This window comes from Salvia hispanica, chromosome 6 (genome assembly GCF_023119035.1).
Source record: "Salvia hispanica cultivar TCC Black 2014 chromosome 6, UniMelb_Shisp_WGS_1.0, whole genome shotgun sequence".
Taxonomy (NCBI): Eukaryota; Viridiplantae; Streptophyta; class Magnoliopsida; order Lamiales; family Lamiaceae; genus Salvia; species Salvia hispanica.
This window is the reverse complement of record NC_062970.1, coordinates 24,867,304-24,887,209: the sequence shown is the minus strand read 5'-3', so window position 1 is coordinate 24,887,209 and position 19,906 is coordinate 24,867,304. Positions and strand designations below refer to the sequence as shown.

The 19,906-nt window shown below is 37.1% G+C and overlaps 4 protein-coding genes and 1 long non-coding RNA gene across 5 annotated transcripts; 1 reads left to right on the top strand and 4 right to left on the bottom strand.

Moving 5' to 3' along the window:
- Nucleotides 1-466: 466 nt before the first annotated feature.
- Nucleotides 467-3,479, bottom strand: LOC125193954 (trifunctional UDP-glucose 4,6-dehydratase/UDP-4-keto-6-deoxy-D-glucose 3,5-epimerase/UDP-4-keto-L-rhamnose-reductase RHM1). The gene is made up of 3 exons (XM_048091914.1): nt 3,292-3,479; nt 1,232-2,822; nt 467-1,149 (listed from the first exon to the last, which is right to left on the bottom strand). Exons 2-3 carry the CDS (start codon nt 2,801-2,803, stop codon nt 697-699), a joined length of 2,025 nt encoding a protein of 674 aa, XP_047947871.1. The 5' UTR covers nt 2,804-2,822; nt 3,292-3,479; the 3' UTR covers nt 467-696.
- Nucleotides 3,480-4,970: 1,491 nt separating this feature from the next.
- Nucleotides 4,971-8,294, bottom strand: LOC125192078. The gene is made up of 4 exons (XM_048089533.1): nt 8,060-8,294; nt 6,489-7,081; nt 5,560-6,075; nt 4,971-5,251 (listed from the first exon to the last, which is right to left on the bottom strand). The coding sequence occupies exons 1-4, from the start codon at nt 8,286-8,288 to the stop codon at nt 5,126-5,128; spliced, it is 1,464 nt and encodes a 487-aa protein (XP_047945490.1). The 5' UTR covers nt 8,289-8,294; the 3' UTR covers nt 4,971-5,125.
- A 6,199-nt stretch (nt 8,295-14,493) lies between these two features.
- Nucleotides 14,494-15,729, bottom strand: LOC125196587 (bromodomain-containing protein 1). The gene is made up of 2 exons (XM_048095170.1): nt 14,814-15,729; nt 14,494-14,713 (listed from the first exon to the last, which is right to left on the bottom strand). Exons 1-2 carry the CDS (start codon nt 15,624-15,626, stop codon nt 14,660-14,662), a joined length of 867 nt encoding a protein of 288 aa, XP_047951127.1. The 5' UTR covers nt 15,627-15,729; the 3' UTR covers nt 14,494-14,659.
- A 659-nt stretch (nt 15,730-16,388) lies between these two features.
- Nucleotides 16,389-18,764, bottom strand: LOC125192621. Its single transcript, XR_007171438.1, has 6 exons — nt 18,619-18,764; nt 18,367-18,438; nt 18,205-18,286; nt 16,926-17,084; nt 16,566-16,627; nt 16,389-16,455 (listed from the first exon to the last, which is right to left on the bottom strand). It is a non-coding gene; the product is annotated as an uncharacterized LOC125192621 (long non-coding RNA).
- Nucleotides 18,765-19,058: 294 nt separating this feature from the next.
- On the top strand, nt 19,059-19,889 carry LOC125195000. The gene is made up of 5 exons (XM_048093209.1): nt 19,059-19,186; nt 19,245-19,337; nt 19,416-19,540; nt 19,667-19,751; nt 19,886-19,889. Exons 1-5 carry the CDS (start codon nt 19,059-19,061, stop codon nt 19,887-19,889), a joined length of 435 nt encoding a protein of 144 aa, XP_047949166.1.
- Nucleotides 19,890-19,906: the final 17 nt, after the last annotated feature.

Genomic DNA, 19,906 nt, shown 5'->3' with positions numbered 1-19,906 from the left:
GGCTATTTTTTGTGGATATCCCAAAAATGCAAAATAAGACTATTTTTTATGGACGTAGGGAGTAGTTGACTTTCATGCTTTGAATATCATCTATGTGGGAATATTTTTATAGTTTATTAAGTTGTCGTTCGGTTGGCATGACTAATTATCACACGATTATTCATCAATGATTAAGTTGTGAAATCAATCTCATAAATTAAACACAATATATATTTAATTAAGAGATATAATCTTGCGAACCTAACAACCCTTAATACCGTGACATTGGAATGTCCTAGTATGAATCCAGCCGATTACTGAAAGTATCTTCTAATTATAATTATAAATATTTATAAAATAATAGTATTAGAATTATGAGAAACATACATATCCTTGAAACAGAACACAAGTTTTTTTACCCTTGTAATCTACTTGAGATGGTTTGGATCAGTACAAGAATTCAAAAACAGAGCACAAAAACTCAAAATCAAGGAAATCAGTACTCCATTAAACAAAGGGTTTGGAAACATGAAATCAATATAATTGCCGCATCCAGCAAGAATGATGGACAAACAACGCAACCAAGTATTCTTTTGCAGATAATGAAGAGCATCACCCCAAATAATGAACTCATGTAAACTAAGGCTAACATACAGAGAACCGATCACTGATAATCTAGACCAAAATATAGGCCTGCCCACAGAGGGAATGACCCCTTCACTTTGCCGGGGTTTTCCTGTTTGGTTCAAATACGTACTTGATCAATGACTCCTTGATCGAGAGCAGCTCGGGGAACTCTTTCTTCAGTTTCAAAGCATCCATCTCATTGTTGCTTCTGGGAGCAATGATAACCTTCGCTTGCGCCTCGAGAGTGAAGTTGGTGTATTTGAAATCCGGGTCAATATATTGCTTGTACATATCCAGAATCTCGTTGTGGCTGACAACGCCCGGATTGGTGAAGTTCCAGATGCCTCTGAGGTTCCGCTTCGCCATCTCAATTGCAATCGGAAGAAGCTCATCCAAGATTGTCATGCTGTTGGGGATGTTGACCACCTTGTTGTACTTCGAGATCTTGGTGATGAAATTGCGTGGGTTGCTCAGGTCCGAAGATATCGGCATCCGGACTCTCAGCGTGCAGACATTGTCGTATTCTTTCAAGAGCTCCTCCACCTGATTGAATGCACACCAAACGTAAGCAACCGCATGTTAAGACAAGTAATATGGACTAGGTTGTGACAGGAACGAATATTACCATTGCCTTCGTCTTGGAATAGAAAGATCCGATGAAATTGGGTGTGTCTTCCTCCTTGTATCCGATACCAGAACCCTCAGGGTGTGCAGTGTCATATTCGAAAATGCACCCAGTGGCAAAGTTCAGCATGAGTAGTCCGTGCTCTCTGCACACATCAGCCAAGGTCAATGTGCCAGCAACATTGACGCGAATTGTCTCAGTCTTGTGGCTTTCACACCAATCAACGTTAGGTCTTCCAGTTAAACCAGCTGCATTCAAAACATGTGTTGGCTTCACAGCAAGAATGTCCGCCAAAATCTGTTGCCGGTTCTCAAGACGCCCTTTCCCATACTCGTATGCAATTCCCTGTTTCTCGCACAATTTTCCGAGCAAACCACCAATCCACCCAGTTCTACCATATATCAAGAACTTAAAGGCAGGTTTCTCTGCTGATTGGCCGGTTTTGGAAGGTGGCACAACCATATCTTGAGTAGCGTTACCAGTGAATTCGGACTTTCCAGACTCGTACTGCTCAGCTCCATCAAAATTCCTCTCGATCCCACCAGGCATCATTAGCATCCTAGGATGAGGAAGCAATGCACCGGATACATCGCCCCACCAATCGGGATTGCTGGTATACCACTCCATCGTCTTCTTCAGTCCCTCCTCCCAAGTGGTCCTCTCTGACCAACCCAAGTTCTTCAGTTTCTGGTCATCCAGGAAATACCGCTGATCATTAAACGGCCTGTTATCCACGAACTCAATGCTCTTTTCGGGATCCATGTTGAACAGCTTGCACATGTCTCTGGCAACATCAATGACCCTCCTCTCCTTCTTCGTCCCAATGTTGTAAACATGACCGACTTCTCCCTTGTGGAGAACGACCTCAAAGGCCTCCGCAACATCCTCGCAATAGAGGTAACTTCGAACATTGGATCCGTCGCCATGGATAGGAAGAGTTTTCCCTCTCATGGCCAAGAGGATGAACTTAGGAATCAGCTTTTCAGGAAACTGATTGGGGCCGTAAACATTATTGCCTCGGGTCGTAATGACAGGCAATCCATAAGATCTACCATATGCCATAACAAGCATCTCAGCCCCGGCCTTTGTTGCAGAGTAAGGGTTTGTCGGCAGGAGCTGGGAGGCCTCATGGTTCCCAACAACAGCATCCTCCTCAGTCTCTCCATAGACCTCGTCCGTGCTAACATGGATAAACCTTCTAATCTGCCCGGTGACCTTGCAGGCCTCTAAGAGGACATGGGTGCCATAGATATTGTTCTTGGTGAACTCAAAACTGTTACCAAAGGAATTATCGACATGGGTCTGGGCAGCAAAATGCATTATAGTATCAATGTTCTCGGTGATGAGAAGGTAATTGACAAGGTCAGCGCTACCGATGTCTCCCTTGACAAACTTGAAGTTGGGAGAGGATTTTGAAGGAAGGAGGTTCTTGAGGTTGGAGCAGTAATCAAGCTTGTCGAGCACGACAATCTTGTACTCAGGGTAGTTCCTGATAAGCCTGTTGGCGACATGAGAAGCGATGAATCCCGCAGCTCCAGTGATGAGGATGTTTTTCGGGGTGAAATTCGACATTGTTGCTTAGTAAACGTAGCTACAAAAAAGAAAAGCAAACATGCTTACATATTACTAAATGCATAGCACAAAACAACTCTATAGTAAAGATTCCAAAGGCAAGGCATCACAAAATTCAAGTAAGATCTTAATCCAAAGGTAATTCACTTGGAAAACAAAAATGCTGTAATTTGACAAACAGATCACAAATCACAAATTACAACGGATCACAAATCAAGTTGCATTCTTTCAAACAGATCAGAAAGGATTGATGAGATCATGATGAAAAACCTATGATTATCAAAATACGCTGCTAATCATTCATCTGAATTAAGAAGTAAAAGCTTAAATCCTAGATAAAACCATTAATCATCATAGATGAAATAAGATTGGTGAAGCACAAGAATGTAAATGATTAAACAGAGTCAAAATCAGGTAAACACGCGGAATAGAAGAGATCTGAGAAAAATCGAGATTCCCCGCAGGATTAGGAGTTGAAGAAAACTCACGTTATTCTCCGATAATAATTCGGATCAGCCCACCGGAAATAGGAATAAAATCGGAAGATTGAAATGTGTGTGAGAGAGACAAGGAGAGGTGAGGAAGTGGCGAAAAGCAAGGGAAAACCACTGAACTCAATCGATATTTATATGCAAATTTCACTTTATTCCCCCAATTATAGAAAAACAGCGTGAAACTGCGAGGAAATACAGGTTTGATGATGATGTTGGTAGGATAGACGCGCTAATGCAGTGTACATGTTTGATTTGATGACTCACCGACAAATTTTCATGGAATTGTCGTAGTAGGTGAAATCAACGATCAGATTTCATTTTCATCTCTCTATCTATCACTTTCTTTAATTTTTATATATTGTACTCCCTCCGTCCCATAAAAGTTGAGTCGTATTCCTTTTTAGTCCGTCCCAACAAAGTTGAGTCATTTCTTTTTTAACTAAAACAAAACATCTAATCACTCTTATTTTATTCCATCATTTACTTTACTCTCTCTTATTTTTCCTATTTTTTTCATCTCTCCTATTTATTTAATATAAATTCTTAATCTCCGTGCCCAAAAGTTTTGTCTCAACTTTTATGGGACGGAGGGAGTACTATGTTTGTTTGGAAAATAACGATTATAACTAGAACCTCCTCTTTTCTGGATCCACCTCACATCAATAACCCGGCCCCTACCACCTATAGGGAGTTTTAAACAAGTTTCTTTTGAAGTAGATACCTGAATGCCGAGTATAGCCCGTAACAATCTATCTTCGGGGGCATATTCGAAATATAAAATATTATGGTGTGAGGCATGATTTTCGACCAATTACTAATATGTGGCTTGATATTTTATTGTTGGGCTCGACTTTGAATATTCTGACTTCTTTTACAAATATTTTTCTTATCGAAGCATAAAAAACGTAAATTTGCATGGTATATATAACTTTTCCTTTGCATATTTTCAAGATTAAGCCATTTTAAAATTCATACCATTAAATTATATTTAATTTTATACTACAAATAGGTATTTAAATAATTAAATCTAAACTTAAAAAGAGCATTAGCATAGCTACAACTTCGGTCCCACTATCCAATTCAAAGATGTATTAATTGAATTTTTAAAATCCAATACTATATTTTAGACTAATAATAATAAAGCCTAATGGAATACTACTTTTAACATTTTATAATTTAATTGTGATTAAGCCATGAGACTTGTAAGAATATAAATTTAATGCAGTTAAAGAATCACAATGGCCACTTGGCCTCCATTATAGTAATTTATAATTAATTACTTGGGCATGATTCCACCATTTCCCCTCCATTATAATCTAAAATTACTTTGGCATAATTCCACCATTTCCCTTTTTCGATGGTAGGTATGATTTCTCACAATGCATCAACTACACTTTATTTTTAACAATTGAACCACGTTTCTTATTCTATTTATATACTCCTACATAATTATACGTGGGTGTGGTAGGCTTCGAGCTACAAACTTAGAATATCATATTACAGTGAGATATTTTCATACTTTATTATATTGCTAAGTAATTAAGTCATAAGTGGGTTAGGTTATAAACGTTAAACATATATGCATATATATTTTAATGATTATTATTAACAGAGCGTGTTTGAATGAAAATACTATAAAACGCAATTAGAATTCTATGCAACCCAAGGTGATTTTATTGCAGAATAAAGTAAAAAACTCTTACTCACTTTCTCAACTAAATCAATAATCTCTTAGAAAATGATGCCAAATCTCCACTGATCACAAATACTACCATAGAAAACCCTTCGAATTATGCAGAAACTAACTATACAATTCAGGAGATTGGCTTCATTTTGGCACAAGAATATCAAAGTTGCTAAGGCTCCATTTTGCAATTTCATTCCCACTCACATAAATCTCAGTCCCAACATCTACCGATGGCCAATGCCGAACCACAGGCTCGGTCCCCGGATCCTGCCAAAACCAATAAACTTTAATAAAACAATTAAACAAAATTACTACTTCAAAAAATAGAAACTTTTAAGATGGCACAAGGTTTAATTAATACACAATTGGTAAAATAAGATAGAAGAATCGATAAAGTAAGAGAGAAAAAAAAGTAGTGGAAACAGAGTTAATGGATTATCATGTCCACTTTCTAAAACAGAAAGTTCACAAAGTTTCTATTTCTAAGAGACAATCCAAAATTGAAATGGTTTTTATTTTTAAGAGACAGAGGTAGTATTTAAAAAAGATATGCAAAAATGTTTGAGTTATTAAACCTGATAGAAGTAAAGTGAGTGGGAGAGCCTTCCAACATCAAGCTCCCAAGTCCTTGAATCTCCAATCCAACCCTCTCCTTTCTTGGTTGGATATCCATACTCTCCCCAAACAGGATGAGGCAGAATCTGGAGGATTTCCTGAGGCTGTGGGTTGCTGTATGCATCACACAAGTTGTAAGGCGCCTCGAGGTGCTTGGCATTGCCCGGGGAGCAGTAGACATGGTACGCGTCGTAGGGGAAACGCGCCTCATCAGTGCGGTGCACCCGGCTCCCGTTGGAGAAGGTGTGATAAGGTGGGCACAGGCTAAGATTGTGCGGGGTGCACCAAGCCATAATGCTAGGGTTTATGATCATCTCGCTATAACGAGTCACATCGCTCGTTACATTCCCGTCACACGCCCTCCCATCGTTCTTCCAGCACCCTCCGATGTCCATTAGGTAGAACTGGCTCTGGTTTCCTCCTCCTTGCTCAATGTCTAGTGTAAACCTCACTTGGAAATCGGGTGATCTTGGAACCTAGTAGGAGTATATTGGGTCACGTTATAATAAAACTGATTTTCAATCCAGAATGCAAAACTTTCAATACTTTATGTTAAAATTATCAACACAAAGACATAACATAAGTATATCAACAGTATCGCGTTGATAATTTTAACATTGAAAAGTTATGGATTAGAAATTAGTTAACATTAGATCACAACCCTCTCACTTTGAAATGGGATGATCTTGGAACCTAAGTATATATTATTAGTAGGGTCATGTTAGGTTGCTAACTATAATAAATTGATAAATGATATTATTAGTTATCAGTTATCATCAGTCAGCAAAGAGTTATCAATGGATCATATCTCATTATTAACATAGATTAATAAAATTAACATAGTACTAATTTGACACATCCAAATGAAAAACAATAAAAGAAAACTCACAATCTTAGTCATTCCTCTAGTTTGATAATGGTAGCCACCAGAGAAGCCTCTTGTAGCATCTGATCTCAAATAAAGCATGAGCCATGGATACTTTGGTGATGTTTTCAACACATGTTTGAAAACCCAACCTCCTTTCCCAACACTCTTCTCCCAAGTGATAGAATAGTATGACACATTTTCCTTAACAGCAGCTGTGCCCATGTCTGCATCCAAATCCCACGTCCCGAAAAATCCTCCCTTCATATGCATAGTCCGATTCCTCTTTCCAGTAAGGTGCGTGTAGCGGTGGTGGATGGATGGCATGTTCATGCACCCCTCCCCGAAGCAGGGGAAGCGAGGCTCGGGGGCGAAAGCCAAGGATTTTGTGCCATCCTTGGGGCAGATAGCTGCTTCAGTGTCCATGTTGCCACTCTTGAGCATCACCATCCAAAAATGCCATGGCCTTGGATGGTCTCTCACTTTGCATTTTTCAGCTAATAATAACTCTTTCCATGCTGCAAATTTGTTGCAATCTATTACTTCCATTCCATCTATTGTAGCTTGTTTCACTCCAAGCTTGTTCTCCTTCCTCCTCACCTTGTGAGCTAATTTATCTGGACAACACAACAAAACACATGTAGTTAAAATGAATGTTCGACTTGGATCTGCTCTGATATAGTGTAGAAATGGATGGGAGGGTTGTTTAAGGATATATAGATGAGACGAAATCATCACCAGCTTGATATAAGACAAGATTGGTGGTTTTCAACACAAGTAATCAAATAAATATTCGACATGGACATGCTTTGATACCAAGTGGAAATGCACCACTAAGGACTCTACTATATATAATATTTTTATACTCTCTCTACGTCCTACAACAAATAAACAATTTTGGGTTACACGAGTTTTATGCACAATTGGTAACATATGAGGAATATAGAAGAAAAAGTAATTGGAGTATTGTTGATGGGGAATGACACTAAGACACAAAAAAAATTAGCAAAAAGATATAAGCCAACTATTTTCATAGGACGAAAAAAATATATAGACACAAAAAATTAGTAATCATGAAAGAAAATGACAAACACAACAACTATATAAAAGTGCATAAATATATTATGAGTACATAAAATTAAACTAATGCATAAATTCAAATTTTTCCTGCGATAGCTATAGAAGCAAAGTTAAAATTGGTTTATTGAAAATTAAGTTACGAGTTCCAATTTTGCTTATGCAAATTACATGGCACTTTGTAAATTTAGCACTTTTGTTTCAATAAAGAAATTTTAACTTTAATAATGATATAGCAGTTCTATTTTAAATATTATGATAGTAGTTCTATTTTAAAGCAAGATAACTCGGCATTTTTAAAATGAGTTTTATAATTATAATAATATTATATTACTCTAGTAACGTTTTTTGTGTTGGTTTTCTTCAAAAAAAATTTCGATCAAGGTAAGTCCCATTAATCATTCAATTTTCAATTATTTAGTCTTCAAAAGCATATACTGTATGAATGAGACAAGATCGTCACCAAATCAAGTAAATATGAGACAAGAATGGGGGTTTTCAACAAAGTAGAAACATACATTGTGATTGGGATGGACGGACGAGATCGAAGCAATCGGCCTGTCTGGGACTGCCCATGTTGGGAGCTTCTTCATGAACTTCATTGCATTGATTCCACGCTTCAATGGCGACTCTAAGGCCGTCTCGTTTCATCCCGGGATCACCAACAGCTGATTCATACTCTCTTCGTCCACCAACACTCGTCATCAACATTAATGTCATGACCACCATCGCTATAATATGCAACATTCTTAACTTCACCATTTTATTCACTTCACTCACAATATATGATATAGTATGAATGAGTGAGTGTGTATTTATACACACATTTTTAGGGTTTGGATAATGTTGAAGCTGCTAATTTTGGAAAATAATATCTGATTAAAGATAAGGTGGATATTTAGAAGCTTGACTATATTCAACAAACTTCATTTATTCTCGAGAAAGTATATCGTTGAGCGAATTTATGGGAAACTTACTAATAATTATGCATAGTCAAGTTGACGTGTAAAATAAATCGGGATATTCATCTGTTGTAACGGAAATATTTGTTACATTGTATTTCATTAATTAATTAATGGATAATGTTAATTGTCCAAACTACTCCAGATATGATCCATTTATGCATAAATCTATGTTACTATAATGTGGTTGTCCATATATAGCATTTTAGTAAATATATGTACTAAATTAAATACTATGAAAAAAGAAAGTAATGCACTTAGTTATTTAATTAAAAAGCTATGTACAAATGTAAATAAAAATAAAATTAAATTAAGTATATATGTATTCCATATCATCGTCAAAAAATATGCTATAACGATAGTTAATTATATAAGTATTACATGTACTAAATTAAATATTTGCTGCACAAGTAATATTCTAGTGTTAAAGTTTATTTGATCCAATCATTCTGCTAACACTATCTTTTTTAATCAAATTACTGTTCAATTTAAATAGTATAATTGTACATTCAGATCAAAGATTAATTGAGATTCACAACTATTTTCAATTGAATATACAATCAATTTAAAAAAAATTAATTGTACAAATACTTTAATCTGCATAATGTCATAATATTGAATTACTTTGAAAATTAATATCAATTAATTATACAAGTGAATTGATCAAAACTCACTTACACTAATTAGTTGTTTTATTTATGAGTATACTTATCGTGTTGTCATTTGTTAATTATAGTATAGTCTCATGATTTAATTTTATATTACTTTCAAACTAAATTATACATCGTCATACTTAATAAATAATTATAATTGTAGGGATCAGACCCCGTGGATTCACTAATCACATGAACCTCTTTTATTTATACCGCGTTAGTAAGATGGTCAGTCTCACTACTAAGAGCATCCACTATAGGGGCGGCACGCCGGCCGCCCCGATCGCGGCTAAGCCGCGGCGGCCTATTGCGGTGGACGCGTCCGCCCAGGAGGCGAACGGATTTGGTGGGGCGGAAGGGCAATCGCCCGAATGCGGCGAGGACGAGCCGGGAGAGAGAAGCGCGGCGGCCGCCGCGCCTATCTATTGCACGGCGAAACCGCCGCGGCGGTCGCCGGTTCCTATTCTTTTTTTTTTTATATATAAATTTTGATTTTTTAATTATTTTTTTGGCTTATTTTAATAAATATCCCACCAATTTGTTTTTCACTCCACACCTATTTTCACTCCACCTCCAATTTCACTCTACAGAATTTTATACCAAATGCACGGGAGAGACGAAGATTCACCCGGCACGGAAGAATCGGGATACAAATACTATCCTTCTTCCTAGCCATCTCAGCTGTGGGTATCGAGTCCCACCCCCCGGGGATCGAGTCCCAGTCCCCCTCCATTCCAGTCGTGGTCACCGACATCCCCGTCGTGGCAACAAACCCAATATCGGGGTCAATCATCTCATCAGAGGAATTTGGGTCGTTCGGCATTCGGAGATTATCGACCCACTATGGACTCGCCCAACCATCCGCGTCCGGATACCCCTTCTCACTCTTTCCAGGCCTACCGGAGACCCCGCCGACGAGATGTTCCGGCGACGGCGGTGGTGGGAGAGGCGGCGGCAACGGTGGTGGTGGGAGGGGCGGCTGCAACGGCGGTGGGGGGAGGGGCGGCGGCGACGGCGCTGGTGGGAGAGGCGACGACCCGGCGGCGACGGGGATGGCAGCGGCAGCGGCGGTAGCAAGTCGGCGGTAACAAGTCGGGGCGGGCACTACACCAAAGACGAGTCGATTGCTGTGGCGAGGGCATGGGATGCCGTCACATCAGACCCCTGTGTTGGCACCGATCAGACCGAGTGTTGACCTACAATGAGTTCAAGCCGAGAGACGCCAAACCACGTGACGCGGAACAGATCCGGAAAAAGTTTGGGAGGATTCTGACACCCACTAGGAAGTTCGCGGGCATCTACGGCAACAACCTTCTCAACGCTGAGAGTGGCCGCAATGAAGCAGACGTGAAGGCTCTGTCTGTGTCCCAATACAACGCGCTATGGAAGCCTAAGTTCACCCACTGGGAGGAGTTTCTCGTTCTCGAGAACTGCCCGAAATTCAAGTCCATCTGTGCAGAGGAGACTGAAGCTCAAGGGGCGAAGCGCAATAGACGCAATAGAGCCGGGAACTACAGCAGCAGCAGCGGCTCACAATCAATCGACCTCAACGACGCCCAAACGGAGGAGCCCTCTGATACACACACTAGGCGCTCACGCCCTCCGGGGCAAAAGGCCAGTATCCGCAGCGCCCGAATGTCTGCAGGTTCCTCCCGCTACTCGGCGTCCGCGTCTGGATCGCGCAGCGCGCAGGCGCCTTCTGGAGCTCAGTCCGTGGGCCCTGGGCCCCATGTGGTCTTGAACAGGAACCTGAATGTGCAGTTGATGAAACAACTGCAAGAGAACTGCCGTTTCTACGAGTCCGCCACCGACCCGGTCACCAAGGCGATATACTATGAGCTCATGTGTAGGATCAGAGAGGACCTGGGGATGACTGGTTCAGCGGCGCCGGGTGCGCATGGGGCGGCAGGGGCAAGGGCGGCGGCGGGGGTGGGCGACGAAGAAGAGGCAGAGGATTCCGACTCCGCCACCGAGTAGATGGTGGCGGTGTTTTTATTTGTTTTTATATGTTTTTTTTATAAAATGTTCGTTGTATAATTTTCCGGTATCCATTAATACAACGAATATTTGGTCTCATCGCACTTTTTAATTTTATTATTATCTCGTTTTCTAATTATTTTTAGTCCGATAATTTTAATTCTAATTGAATTAAAATATACAAAGAATAAAAATAATGTGAAATGTGGCTAACAAAAGTGTCCACTATTGCTACGGAAACTTTTTTTTGTGGTCGTGGACAAATAAAAAGTGGCTATGGACAAAAAAAAGAGTGTCCTCCTATAGTGGATGCTCTAAACAGACCATGTACAGAAGATGTGCTAGATTACAAACCGCATAAGTACAAGATACTAGTGAAACCCCAGCTAAGATTAGATTCTTCACCGAATTTGAGCATCCAGCTCTTTCATAGTATGACCTGGCACTAAGATCTCGAGTTAGTAAAACAAGAAAGTGATCCCGAAGGATCTATACAAAAGAAGCAAAGAGAAAAGAAATCAGAGATTTGGAATATGACTCGGATTACAACAGTGACTGCACTAGGCCTTGGACCTCCTCAAATATCAATCGAATGCCACAAGATGAGAACCACTGAAAGGACAGAACCATCAAAGATCAATTAACCTCACATCTCCCCGACTATCATACACCGTGGCCATCTCAACATGCAATCCACACAATACTCACGAAATCACACAAGAACACTTAGAAACTCTCAGACTTCAACGAACAACCGAAGTAGTTGCTCAGGCTAAGGATTACATCGGTCGATCCCAAAGAAAAACACAAGAAAACAATCGAGAAGATGGTCGGAGTAAGAGAGAGAGTGGAAGTTTTAGAGAGAAGGAGGAGCGTCTCACACTAGAGAGAGAAAAAAAGGACTAAATGAATGAGCGGATAGGAGTGAGGATGCATTTACCCTCACTCAACAAACACACAATCAATCGGACGGATCACGCTCAGGATCCGTGTGGAGTTGCCAGGTGTCGGCCATCGGTGCAGTCAAGTAAGTGATCCGATAAAATGGGCCTCGATGGCTTGGACCAGCATTATTACTCATTGGGCCTCACAAAAAATTATGGCCCAAACTCTGAAATGGTCCATCAATATTCAACAATAACAAAAAAAATTGAATAATCATACGAATAATAACATACAACTAATTAGTTTAGCTACAATTAAGATCAGTGCAAATACACAAATTAATAATCATATTATTATGAAACTGAATTATGATATTAAAATGAGTAAAGGTCATTTTTTGTCCTAAACATATGGCCGAAATATCAATTTGGTGCAAAACATTCACTTTTTGAAAAACGGGTCCATAACATATGAAATTCGTGTCATTTACGTCCATTTTTTACGGTGCCATCAATTTTTGACGGTCAACCATCGATTAACACAATTTTGACACGATTAAGCTAATTTTGACCCGATTAAGCTTATTATTATTTTAAAAAAAATTGAAAATGCAAAATTGAATATGAAAACGTAAAATAAAAACTGAAGTATTGCAATTTCTCCCTTTCTTTCTTCTCTTTCTTTCTCAAGAACCCTAATTCAGCTCTTTCTCTGCAACACCACCATACGTCGTCCGAACCATCGGATATGGCCGAGTCAAGGTGCAGTAGGGGTTCTGGCGATGGTGGCGGCTCGCGAGATCTTTTACTTGCAAGAAGGTGGCGTCGTTTCGTATAGTCACCAACCAAGCAAAACCGACATGGTGGAAGCTTTACTTTGTATATGAGAGCAAGGAATGTTGTTTCTTGCGAGCCAATTCATGAAGTCGAAAGTTGTTCTTCGTCTACCTCAGTGGGTGGTTCCGATTTTGAGGGTTTAGCAATGAATTTATCCGAAATAAACGATAAAATTGAGAAATTGGTGAATGTTGTATCTTATTGTCCATGGTTTGTTGTTGTTGTAACAATTGTCTGTGTATTCAAGTGTTGATGGATTTGAATGCAAAATCCTTATTTTGAATGATGAATTTTGGATTTTTGATGTATTTTGAATCTGAATTGAATTTTGAATGATGAATTTTGGATTTTGAATCTGAATTGATTTTGAATGCAAGAAAACATACAATTTTCATAAACGTCAAAGTAGTCCATGATATTCATAATCAAGATCAAATCGTTCCTGAAAAAATAATAATAAGCTTGATCGGGTCAAAATTAGCTTAATTAGGTCAAAATTGTGTTAATCAACGGTTGACTGTCAAAAATTGACGACACCGTAAAAAATAGATGTAAATGACACGAATTTCATATGTTATGGACCCGTTTTTCAAAAAGTGAATGTTTTGGAGCAAATTGGTATTTCGGTCATATGTTTAGGACAAAAAAATGACCTTTACTCTATTAAAAATAATATCATAGTTTATTACGTATTATAATACACATTAATACCGTGTAGTATGATATTCCCTCCTGTCCCCATTAAATATTTCATAATTCTTTATTTGGATGGTTCCTAATAAATGTCACATTTCATTTTTACTATTTTAGTAAGTAGACATCACATTCCACTAACACATTCTATTCACAACTATTGTAAAACTACTTAGTAGTATATAAAAAAGAATTCACAAACCACTAACTCATTCAAATAATTAGCATTCCCTTCGTTCCATAGTAATAGAGACATTTCATTTTGCGCACTCGTTTTGAAAAAATAATTTTAAATAGTTAAAGTGGAGAAAAAGTAAGTAAGAGAGAGAATATTGTAAATAAGACTCTTCTCTACATTATTCTTTCTCTTACTTTACTCTTTCTCCACTTTAACTATTTATTATCTCTTTTTCAAAACAAGTGCAGAAAATGAAATGACTCTATTACTATGGAACGGAGGAAGTATTACTTTTTAAATAATAAAAAAAGTTCTAAAATAACCTTTGATCCGCAAGCATTTTGCACTAATTTAGGAGTTAGAATATGTTTTGATCACTTGTTACTTCGAATTAAGTTTGATGGTGTTTATATTCCTATAATGCTATTAAATTGTTATGGATATGTTTACACGAGTTATAGAATTTTGAATTGCTTTTTTTTGTTTGTCAGGGGATATTATGAAATTCTAATTCATTTGGCATTCGAAGATGAGATATTTGTGAAGATTGATGGATGTTATACGGAGTAGTACTATATTTTAGCCTACTTGAATCTTTGTTTTTCAATTTTTATTACTATATTTTATGAAATTCCAATTTTCAGTTTAGCTCGGATATGAGTTTTTTGGATTCATGTTTTGTGTAATTCAATTCGATTTTAAATTTTTAAGAAATCAAATTTTAATTCAATTCAAGCAACGAAACAAAAAAAAAAAGCCGAATATCCATTGCGCTCAAGAAAACGACATTTTTATCCATCAAAAAATGGTAAAATAAAGAAATTACACATTAAAATTGTGACATCCTAGCAAATAGACATTTTTGCAGGAATTGAGAACTGGAATTTGCTACAGCTAATCTAAACTAAACTCAATGCCGAATAGCAATTTCTTGTTACTTGTTGTCGTCGCCTCTAGCAACTATCTTGAACTTTCCTGTTTGCTCTTGCTGCAAAACCACATCCAAATTCACCAAACAATTTTATTTGTAAAAAATATCAATCAATCAATTTCAATTAATTAAAAAAAGGAGAGTTAATTGCATTTACCTTCTTCCAGAGATGAGTATGAGGGGAGCAAAATGCAGCAACAACAGATCCTCTGCTCTTCCCCTTTCCCTCTCTGTATTCGATACAAAGCTCCTCTTTCAATCCGCAGCTGACGTGGAATGCCAATCCACATTTAGGCTCGGAGCAATCAATGGCGCATCCATTTTTCGATTTGCAAATGTAGCATTTGGTCTCCCACCGCCTCTTCACCACCCGGTCGCAGTTGATTCCTTCTCTCCCCGCCGAATCCGCGAAGAACACCTCCGGCACGTAGATCGCGCACACCAGATGCGCCCAGCGCCCATCCGTCGTCGGCTTCAACGCGCCGCCGCCGACGGGGCAGAGGCAGCAGGACGGCGGCGGTGGTTGATTTTTCTCCGATTGGGAATGGAGGCATTGAGCGCAGTACCAGTCGCCGTCGGGGATCCCCGCGGTGAAGGGATGGCCGTAGCAGGTGGCGTGCACCATCAGATCGCAGCCGTCGCAGAGCACGATTGGATCCGCCGGATCTCCGTCCGTGCTGTCGCAAACAGCGCAGACGATTCCGTCGTCGGCGTCTTCTCCGGCGTTGAGTTTGATTTGTGCGGAATCTTCATCGGATGGGGGATTGAGATTGAGATCGAGGTCCAGGGGCTGAAACGCCCAAATTCGCTTCTTCGCAGGAAGGCAGAGAGTTGTGACGGCGGGAGGGGAAGGCGAATCTCGGCATTCCTTACGCTTTTTGGCGGGAAGGCAAGAGGAATCGGTTTGTTGTTGTTGTTGTAATCGGAAACGTTTGAGTGGAGGCAAGGCTAGATATGTAGTGTCCTCCATTTGCGAAGAGTGAAAAAGGAAAGAGGGATTAGGGTTTGGAGAAAAAAGGCGATGAAGTGGGTTGGAGTGAGAGTGAGAGGTGATGATATGGTGGAAGAATATGGCGGGAAGATGAGATGCTGAAATTTTGGGCGGAGGAATTTCAATTTGTTAGATTTAGATGTTTGAATTTCTTTCAAATTTGAAGTGTTGGAGCCATCTCAAATCTCAAATGTTTTAGTCATTCAATATTCAACTGAAAACACCCATTAAGATATTTAATTTACAGATCTATTTTACGAGTAATTATTTCATGATTCGTTTGGTATCTCTATAAATAAATCGCGTGTTAATTTAAACACATGTACAATAGTACTATGATTACCATTTTCTGTGTAGCTTCGTACTCCTACTAATTTAAAATGCAAAGATTATTGACCTTGATAGTTTGAGCTTGAGCTACAATCTAGCATTCAAAAGATTATTATCAATTTATACTCATATAAAGGGAGACTTGTTTGGAAAATTTACAGAATTGCCACTGGGCCCACATTTAGGCGGGAAACGTCATAAAATTTTGCCAGCATCTTATCTTAATTTTTATTATCTTATTGTAAAAGTCAGTTTGCTTAATGTGAATCTTTTGTGTGATTAGTTTTGTATGGACCGATAATTCTCTATAGGGTTGCAACCTATTTCTATTAGGCTTCCATAGGCTTATAAAATACCACTATTCTATTACAATAATCTATTTTTTTCATTCTCCAAAGCTGCGACTGATTCCCTCCGGTTACCAAGATTTTTGCCTGTGAAAAAGAAATTTTTTCCCTCCAGTTACCAAGATTTTTGCCTGTGAAAAAGAAATTTTTGAAATGTTAAATGCATATTCAAAACCTTTTACTTTTATGAATAAAAAAAAGCTTGAAATTCGTTTTCTAAATGAGAATCAGAAAATATTACCTTAATGAAGTTATGAAATAATACTTTGTCATCCAAGATTTACTTCCCATTGCAATTTGTCCCTGAAAAAAATAGAAAAAAGTTTCAAGCAGTGTAAACCTTAAATTCAGATACATAAATTTGCAGACAATAGGCAATATATTGATCCCTAAGATTAACATCTAAAGAACAGTTTTTTAATTGTTTTGGATGCATTAGTCATTATTTAGAGCAGTGATATACTATAAATTAATTTGGAAAAAGTAGATATTGGAAATGTTTTTTTTTAACTAAGATTTGGAAAATATGGACATCCAAATAGAAATCTTAGTAGATAAATTAATAAATCTACATCCATTTTTTAGATAGAGTATTTCGTACCTTGATATGTTTATTCTATAGATATGTGGTTTTGTTGCTGATGCAGTAGAGTAGGCTTTAGGGAGGCCACGCCTGCTATGACATTTATGCCTCTTGGATGATGATTGCGTCGTCAGAAGTGAGAGACACCTGGTTATCTTCTTCTTCTCTCTCTATTTTCTGCAGAGTGAAGAGTAGTAGAGGCGGCTGTTATTAGTTAGGGTTCAGTTTTGATATAGGACTTATTAAGTTCCATATAAATAACACAAGAATCCAGTCTAAAAATAAGAGTGAATTGGGCCTTAATTTATGCTATATTAATGGAAACTTATGGAGTAATATTTAACGGGCCAAATTTATGACATGTTATTTTAATATATAATTTCAAATTAAGTGTTATTAAGTTATATATTTGTAGATATATATTTTATATACGATTTGGACTTATTTTACTACTTAATGTTTATATAGTTTGTAAATATCTGTATTATTGTTAGAATAGTTGTATCAGATATTTCAGTGTTCTTTTTATTATTTGATTTTGTTTCTATTGTTTATTTCTGATTATTATAATCTAAAAGGTCACTCATAATGATGTTTTTATGGAGAACCTGGGAGCCCTATAAATACCCTCTCCAACCACTCCTATAATAATTTAATAAATGCATAAATTTAATGGGCCTTAACTTAAGCTATATTAATGGAAACTTCTAAAATTTAGTGGGCCGAATTTTGGACATGCTATTTTTTTAATATTTTAGTAAAATTACTATTAACTTATATATTTGTGCATATATATGATATATTCGATTTAGAAAATTTTTATTATATTAATATTTATATTAGTTAGTAAATATTTGTATTAATAACTGATAGTCTAATTGAGTATTTTTTTAGTGTTCTTTTTATTATCTTATTTGTTTTGTAATACTTATTTTCTGATTATTATGTGAAAGGTCTCTCATGATTATGTTTTTATGGGGACTTGCATAGTTTCTAAACACCATGCTGAAGAATGCGTGCTCTATAAATACCCTCTCTTAACACTCCCATAATCAGTTACTTCTTTTCCCTCTCAACTGAAATCAGAAAGCAAAATCCACACAAAAACAGTTCAGTTTCTCAACCCTTTCTTTCTTCTTCCCTAATTGATATTCATATTCCCCATGATCTTTATCTTCCTATATCATATTTATCTATTTTTTTCTGAATGTTCCCTCTCTTTTCTTAATCATTTCATCTCTCTTATATCATGTTTTGAAGATGAACAATATGTGCACAATTAACGAAGTGTTCTTACCTTGAATTTGTCATTCCTTCCATTTGTTTTATGCTTGAAACCTTGAATGGCTCATGTAGTTGAGGTTTTATACTTTTTGTTCCTGCATTCAAAATGTAGAATGGAGATTCATTAGTTTTTCTGTTTCCTGCATTTGAGTTTATGTAGAATGTACATACTTACCTCTTATTCCAGTTTTCCATGCAATATGTGTTCTTTGGTTTCCATGCTTCTTGAAATTGTTTAAGATGATACCTGCAAAAAAATGTTGATGCATTCATTGACTGGAATAATAAAACTGTAATTATAAACAAGTTACAACATTAATTATCTACTATATCCATTAAATCCTTTATATGATTATATTCACTTATGTATTTTTGTTATCTCTTTTACTGCAGAAAATTCCCACCAAAGAATGGCACCTATAATTACCTTGGTTAATAATCTTCTACCTAAAGTGCCTATCTCTTGTCATCAAGGTTCGTTGTGTCCGGCTTTATGAGAACAATTCTGGAGATAAGAATGATAAGACCTTGGAAGTTGTCTTCCATGATCGTGTGGTATGTTTTCTGACTTCTTCACATTCTGTAAATGAATTTGTTATTAAAAATATCACTATAATGGAGATAAAAAAAATATAAGAAAAACTGACTATTGATTACTTTCAGGTTTTTTAACATATATATTGTTATTATCTAAATTATGGTCATTTTTGTTAATAGGGCACCAGGATTCAAGCATCATTTCCAGGGTATTCATGCCAGAGTATTGCTGCTAAACTAAGTGAAGGAAGGATATTTTGCATTAGGAATTTTCTTGTGAGACCAAACAATTTCAAGAACAAGACCACCAATCACCAATTTAGGCTCACCATGGTTGCCAAAACTGAAATATCTGAAGTCACATATTCTAAATTCTTGTATTCTAGGTTTGCATTTAAGAATTTTGATGAGATAGCAAGGCTTGACAGAGCTGCTGAAGAAACATTTTTTGGTATTATGTTTGCATATTTTTGGATATTTTGTAACTTTAAAATTTTCCAGATATTAACTTTTCAGTTTTGTAGATGTAATTGGAGTGATTGTTGCACCTGGGAGAGTTCTATGTCAGCCTAAATGTAGACTTATTGAGATTGAAATTGCAAATGAGAAGTAAGTTTGAAAACAATGTTGAAAATATCTAATCAAGGTTTCTGCTCTTATTAATCTTTTTTTCCCCTTTTATTGCAGTCACAACAGGATCTTTTGCACAATTTGGGATGCAAACGTTGATTCTTATCTTCAGCAGTTGGAGAAAAGTAAAGGAACATTGCCTATAATAATTGTTCAATTTTGCCGGCCAAATATGTTTAAAGGTAATATATTTAACTAATATTTATTTTTCTGTTTGTTTTAGTTTTTTTTTTGTTTCTATTAGTTTTTTAATTTGTTATAATTTCTGTAAGTTTGTTTAATCATTATTTCAATAACTGTTTTTTTAGGTGAGATGCGTGTGTCTACGCATTTTAATTCCTCCCAAGTTTTTATCAATGCTGATATAAGTGAGGTTAAGCAGTTTAGAAGCAGGTATGATAACAACTGTTATTGAATTTTTTAACTGTATAGTAATTATATTATGCCATTAATTTTAACATTCTTAAACTTAATTTATTGTTTTAGGATATCTGTGGATCCAACTTTCATGAATATGGTGTCATTAGGTGAGGTTGGACAGAACATAA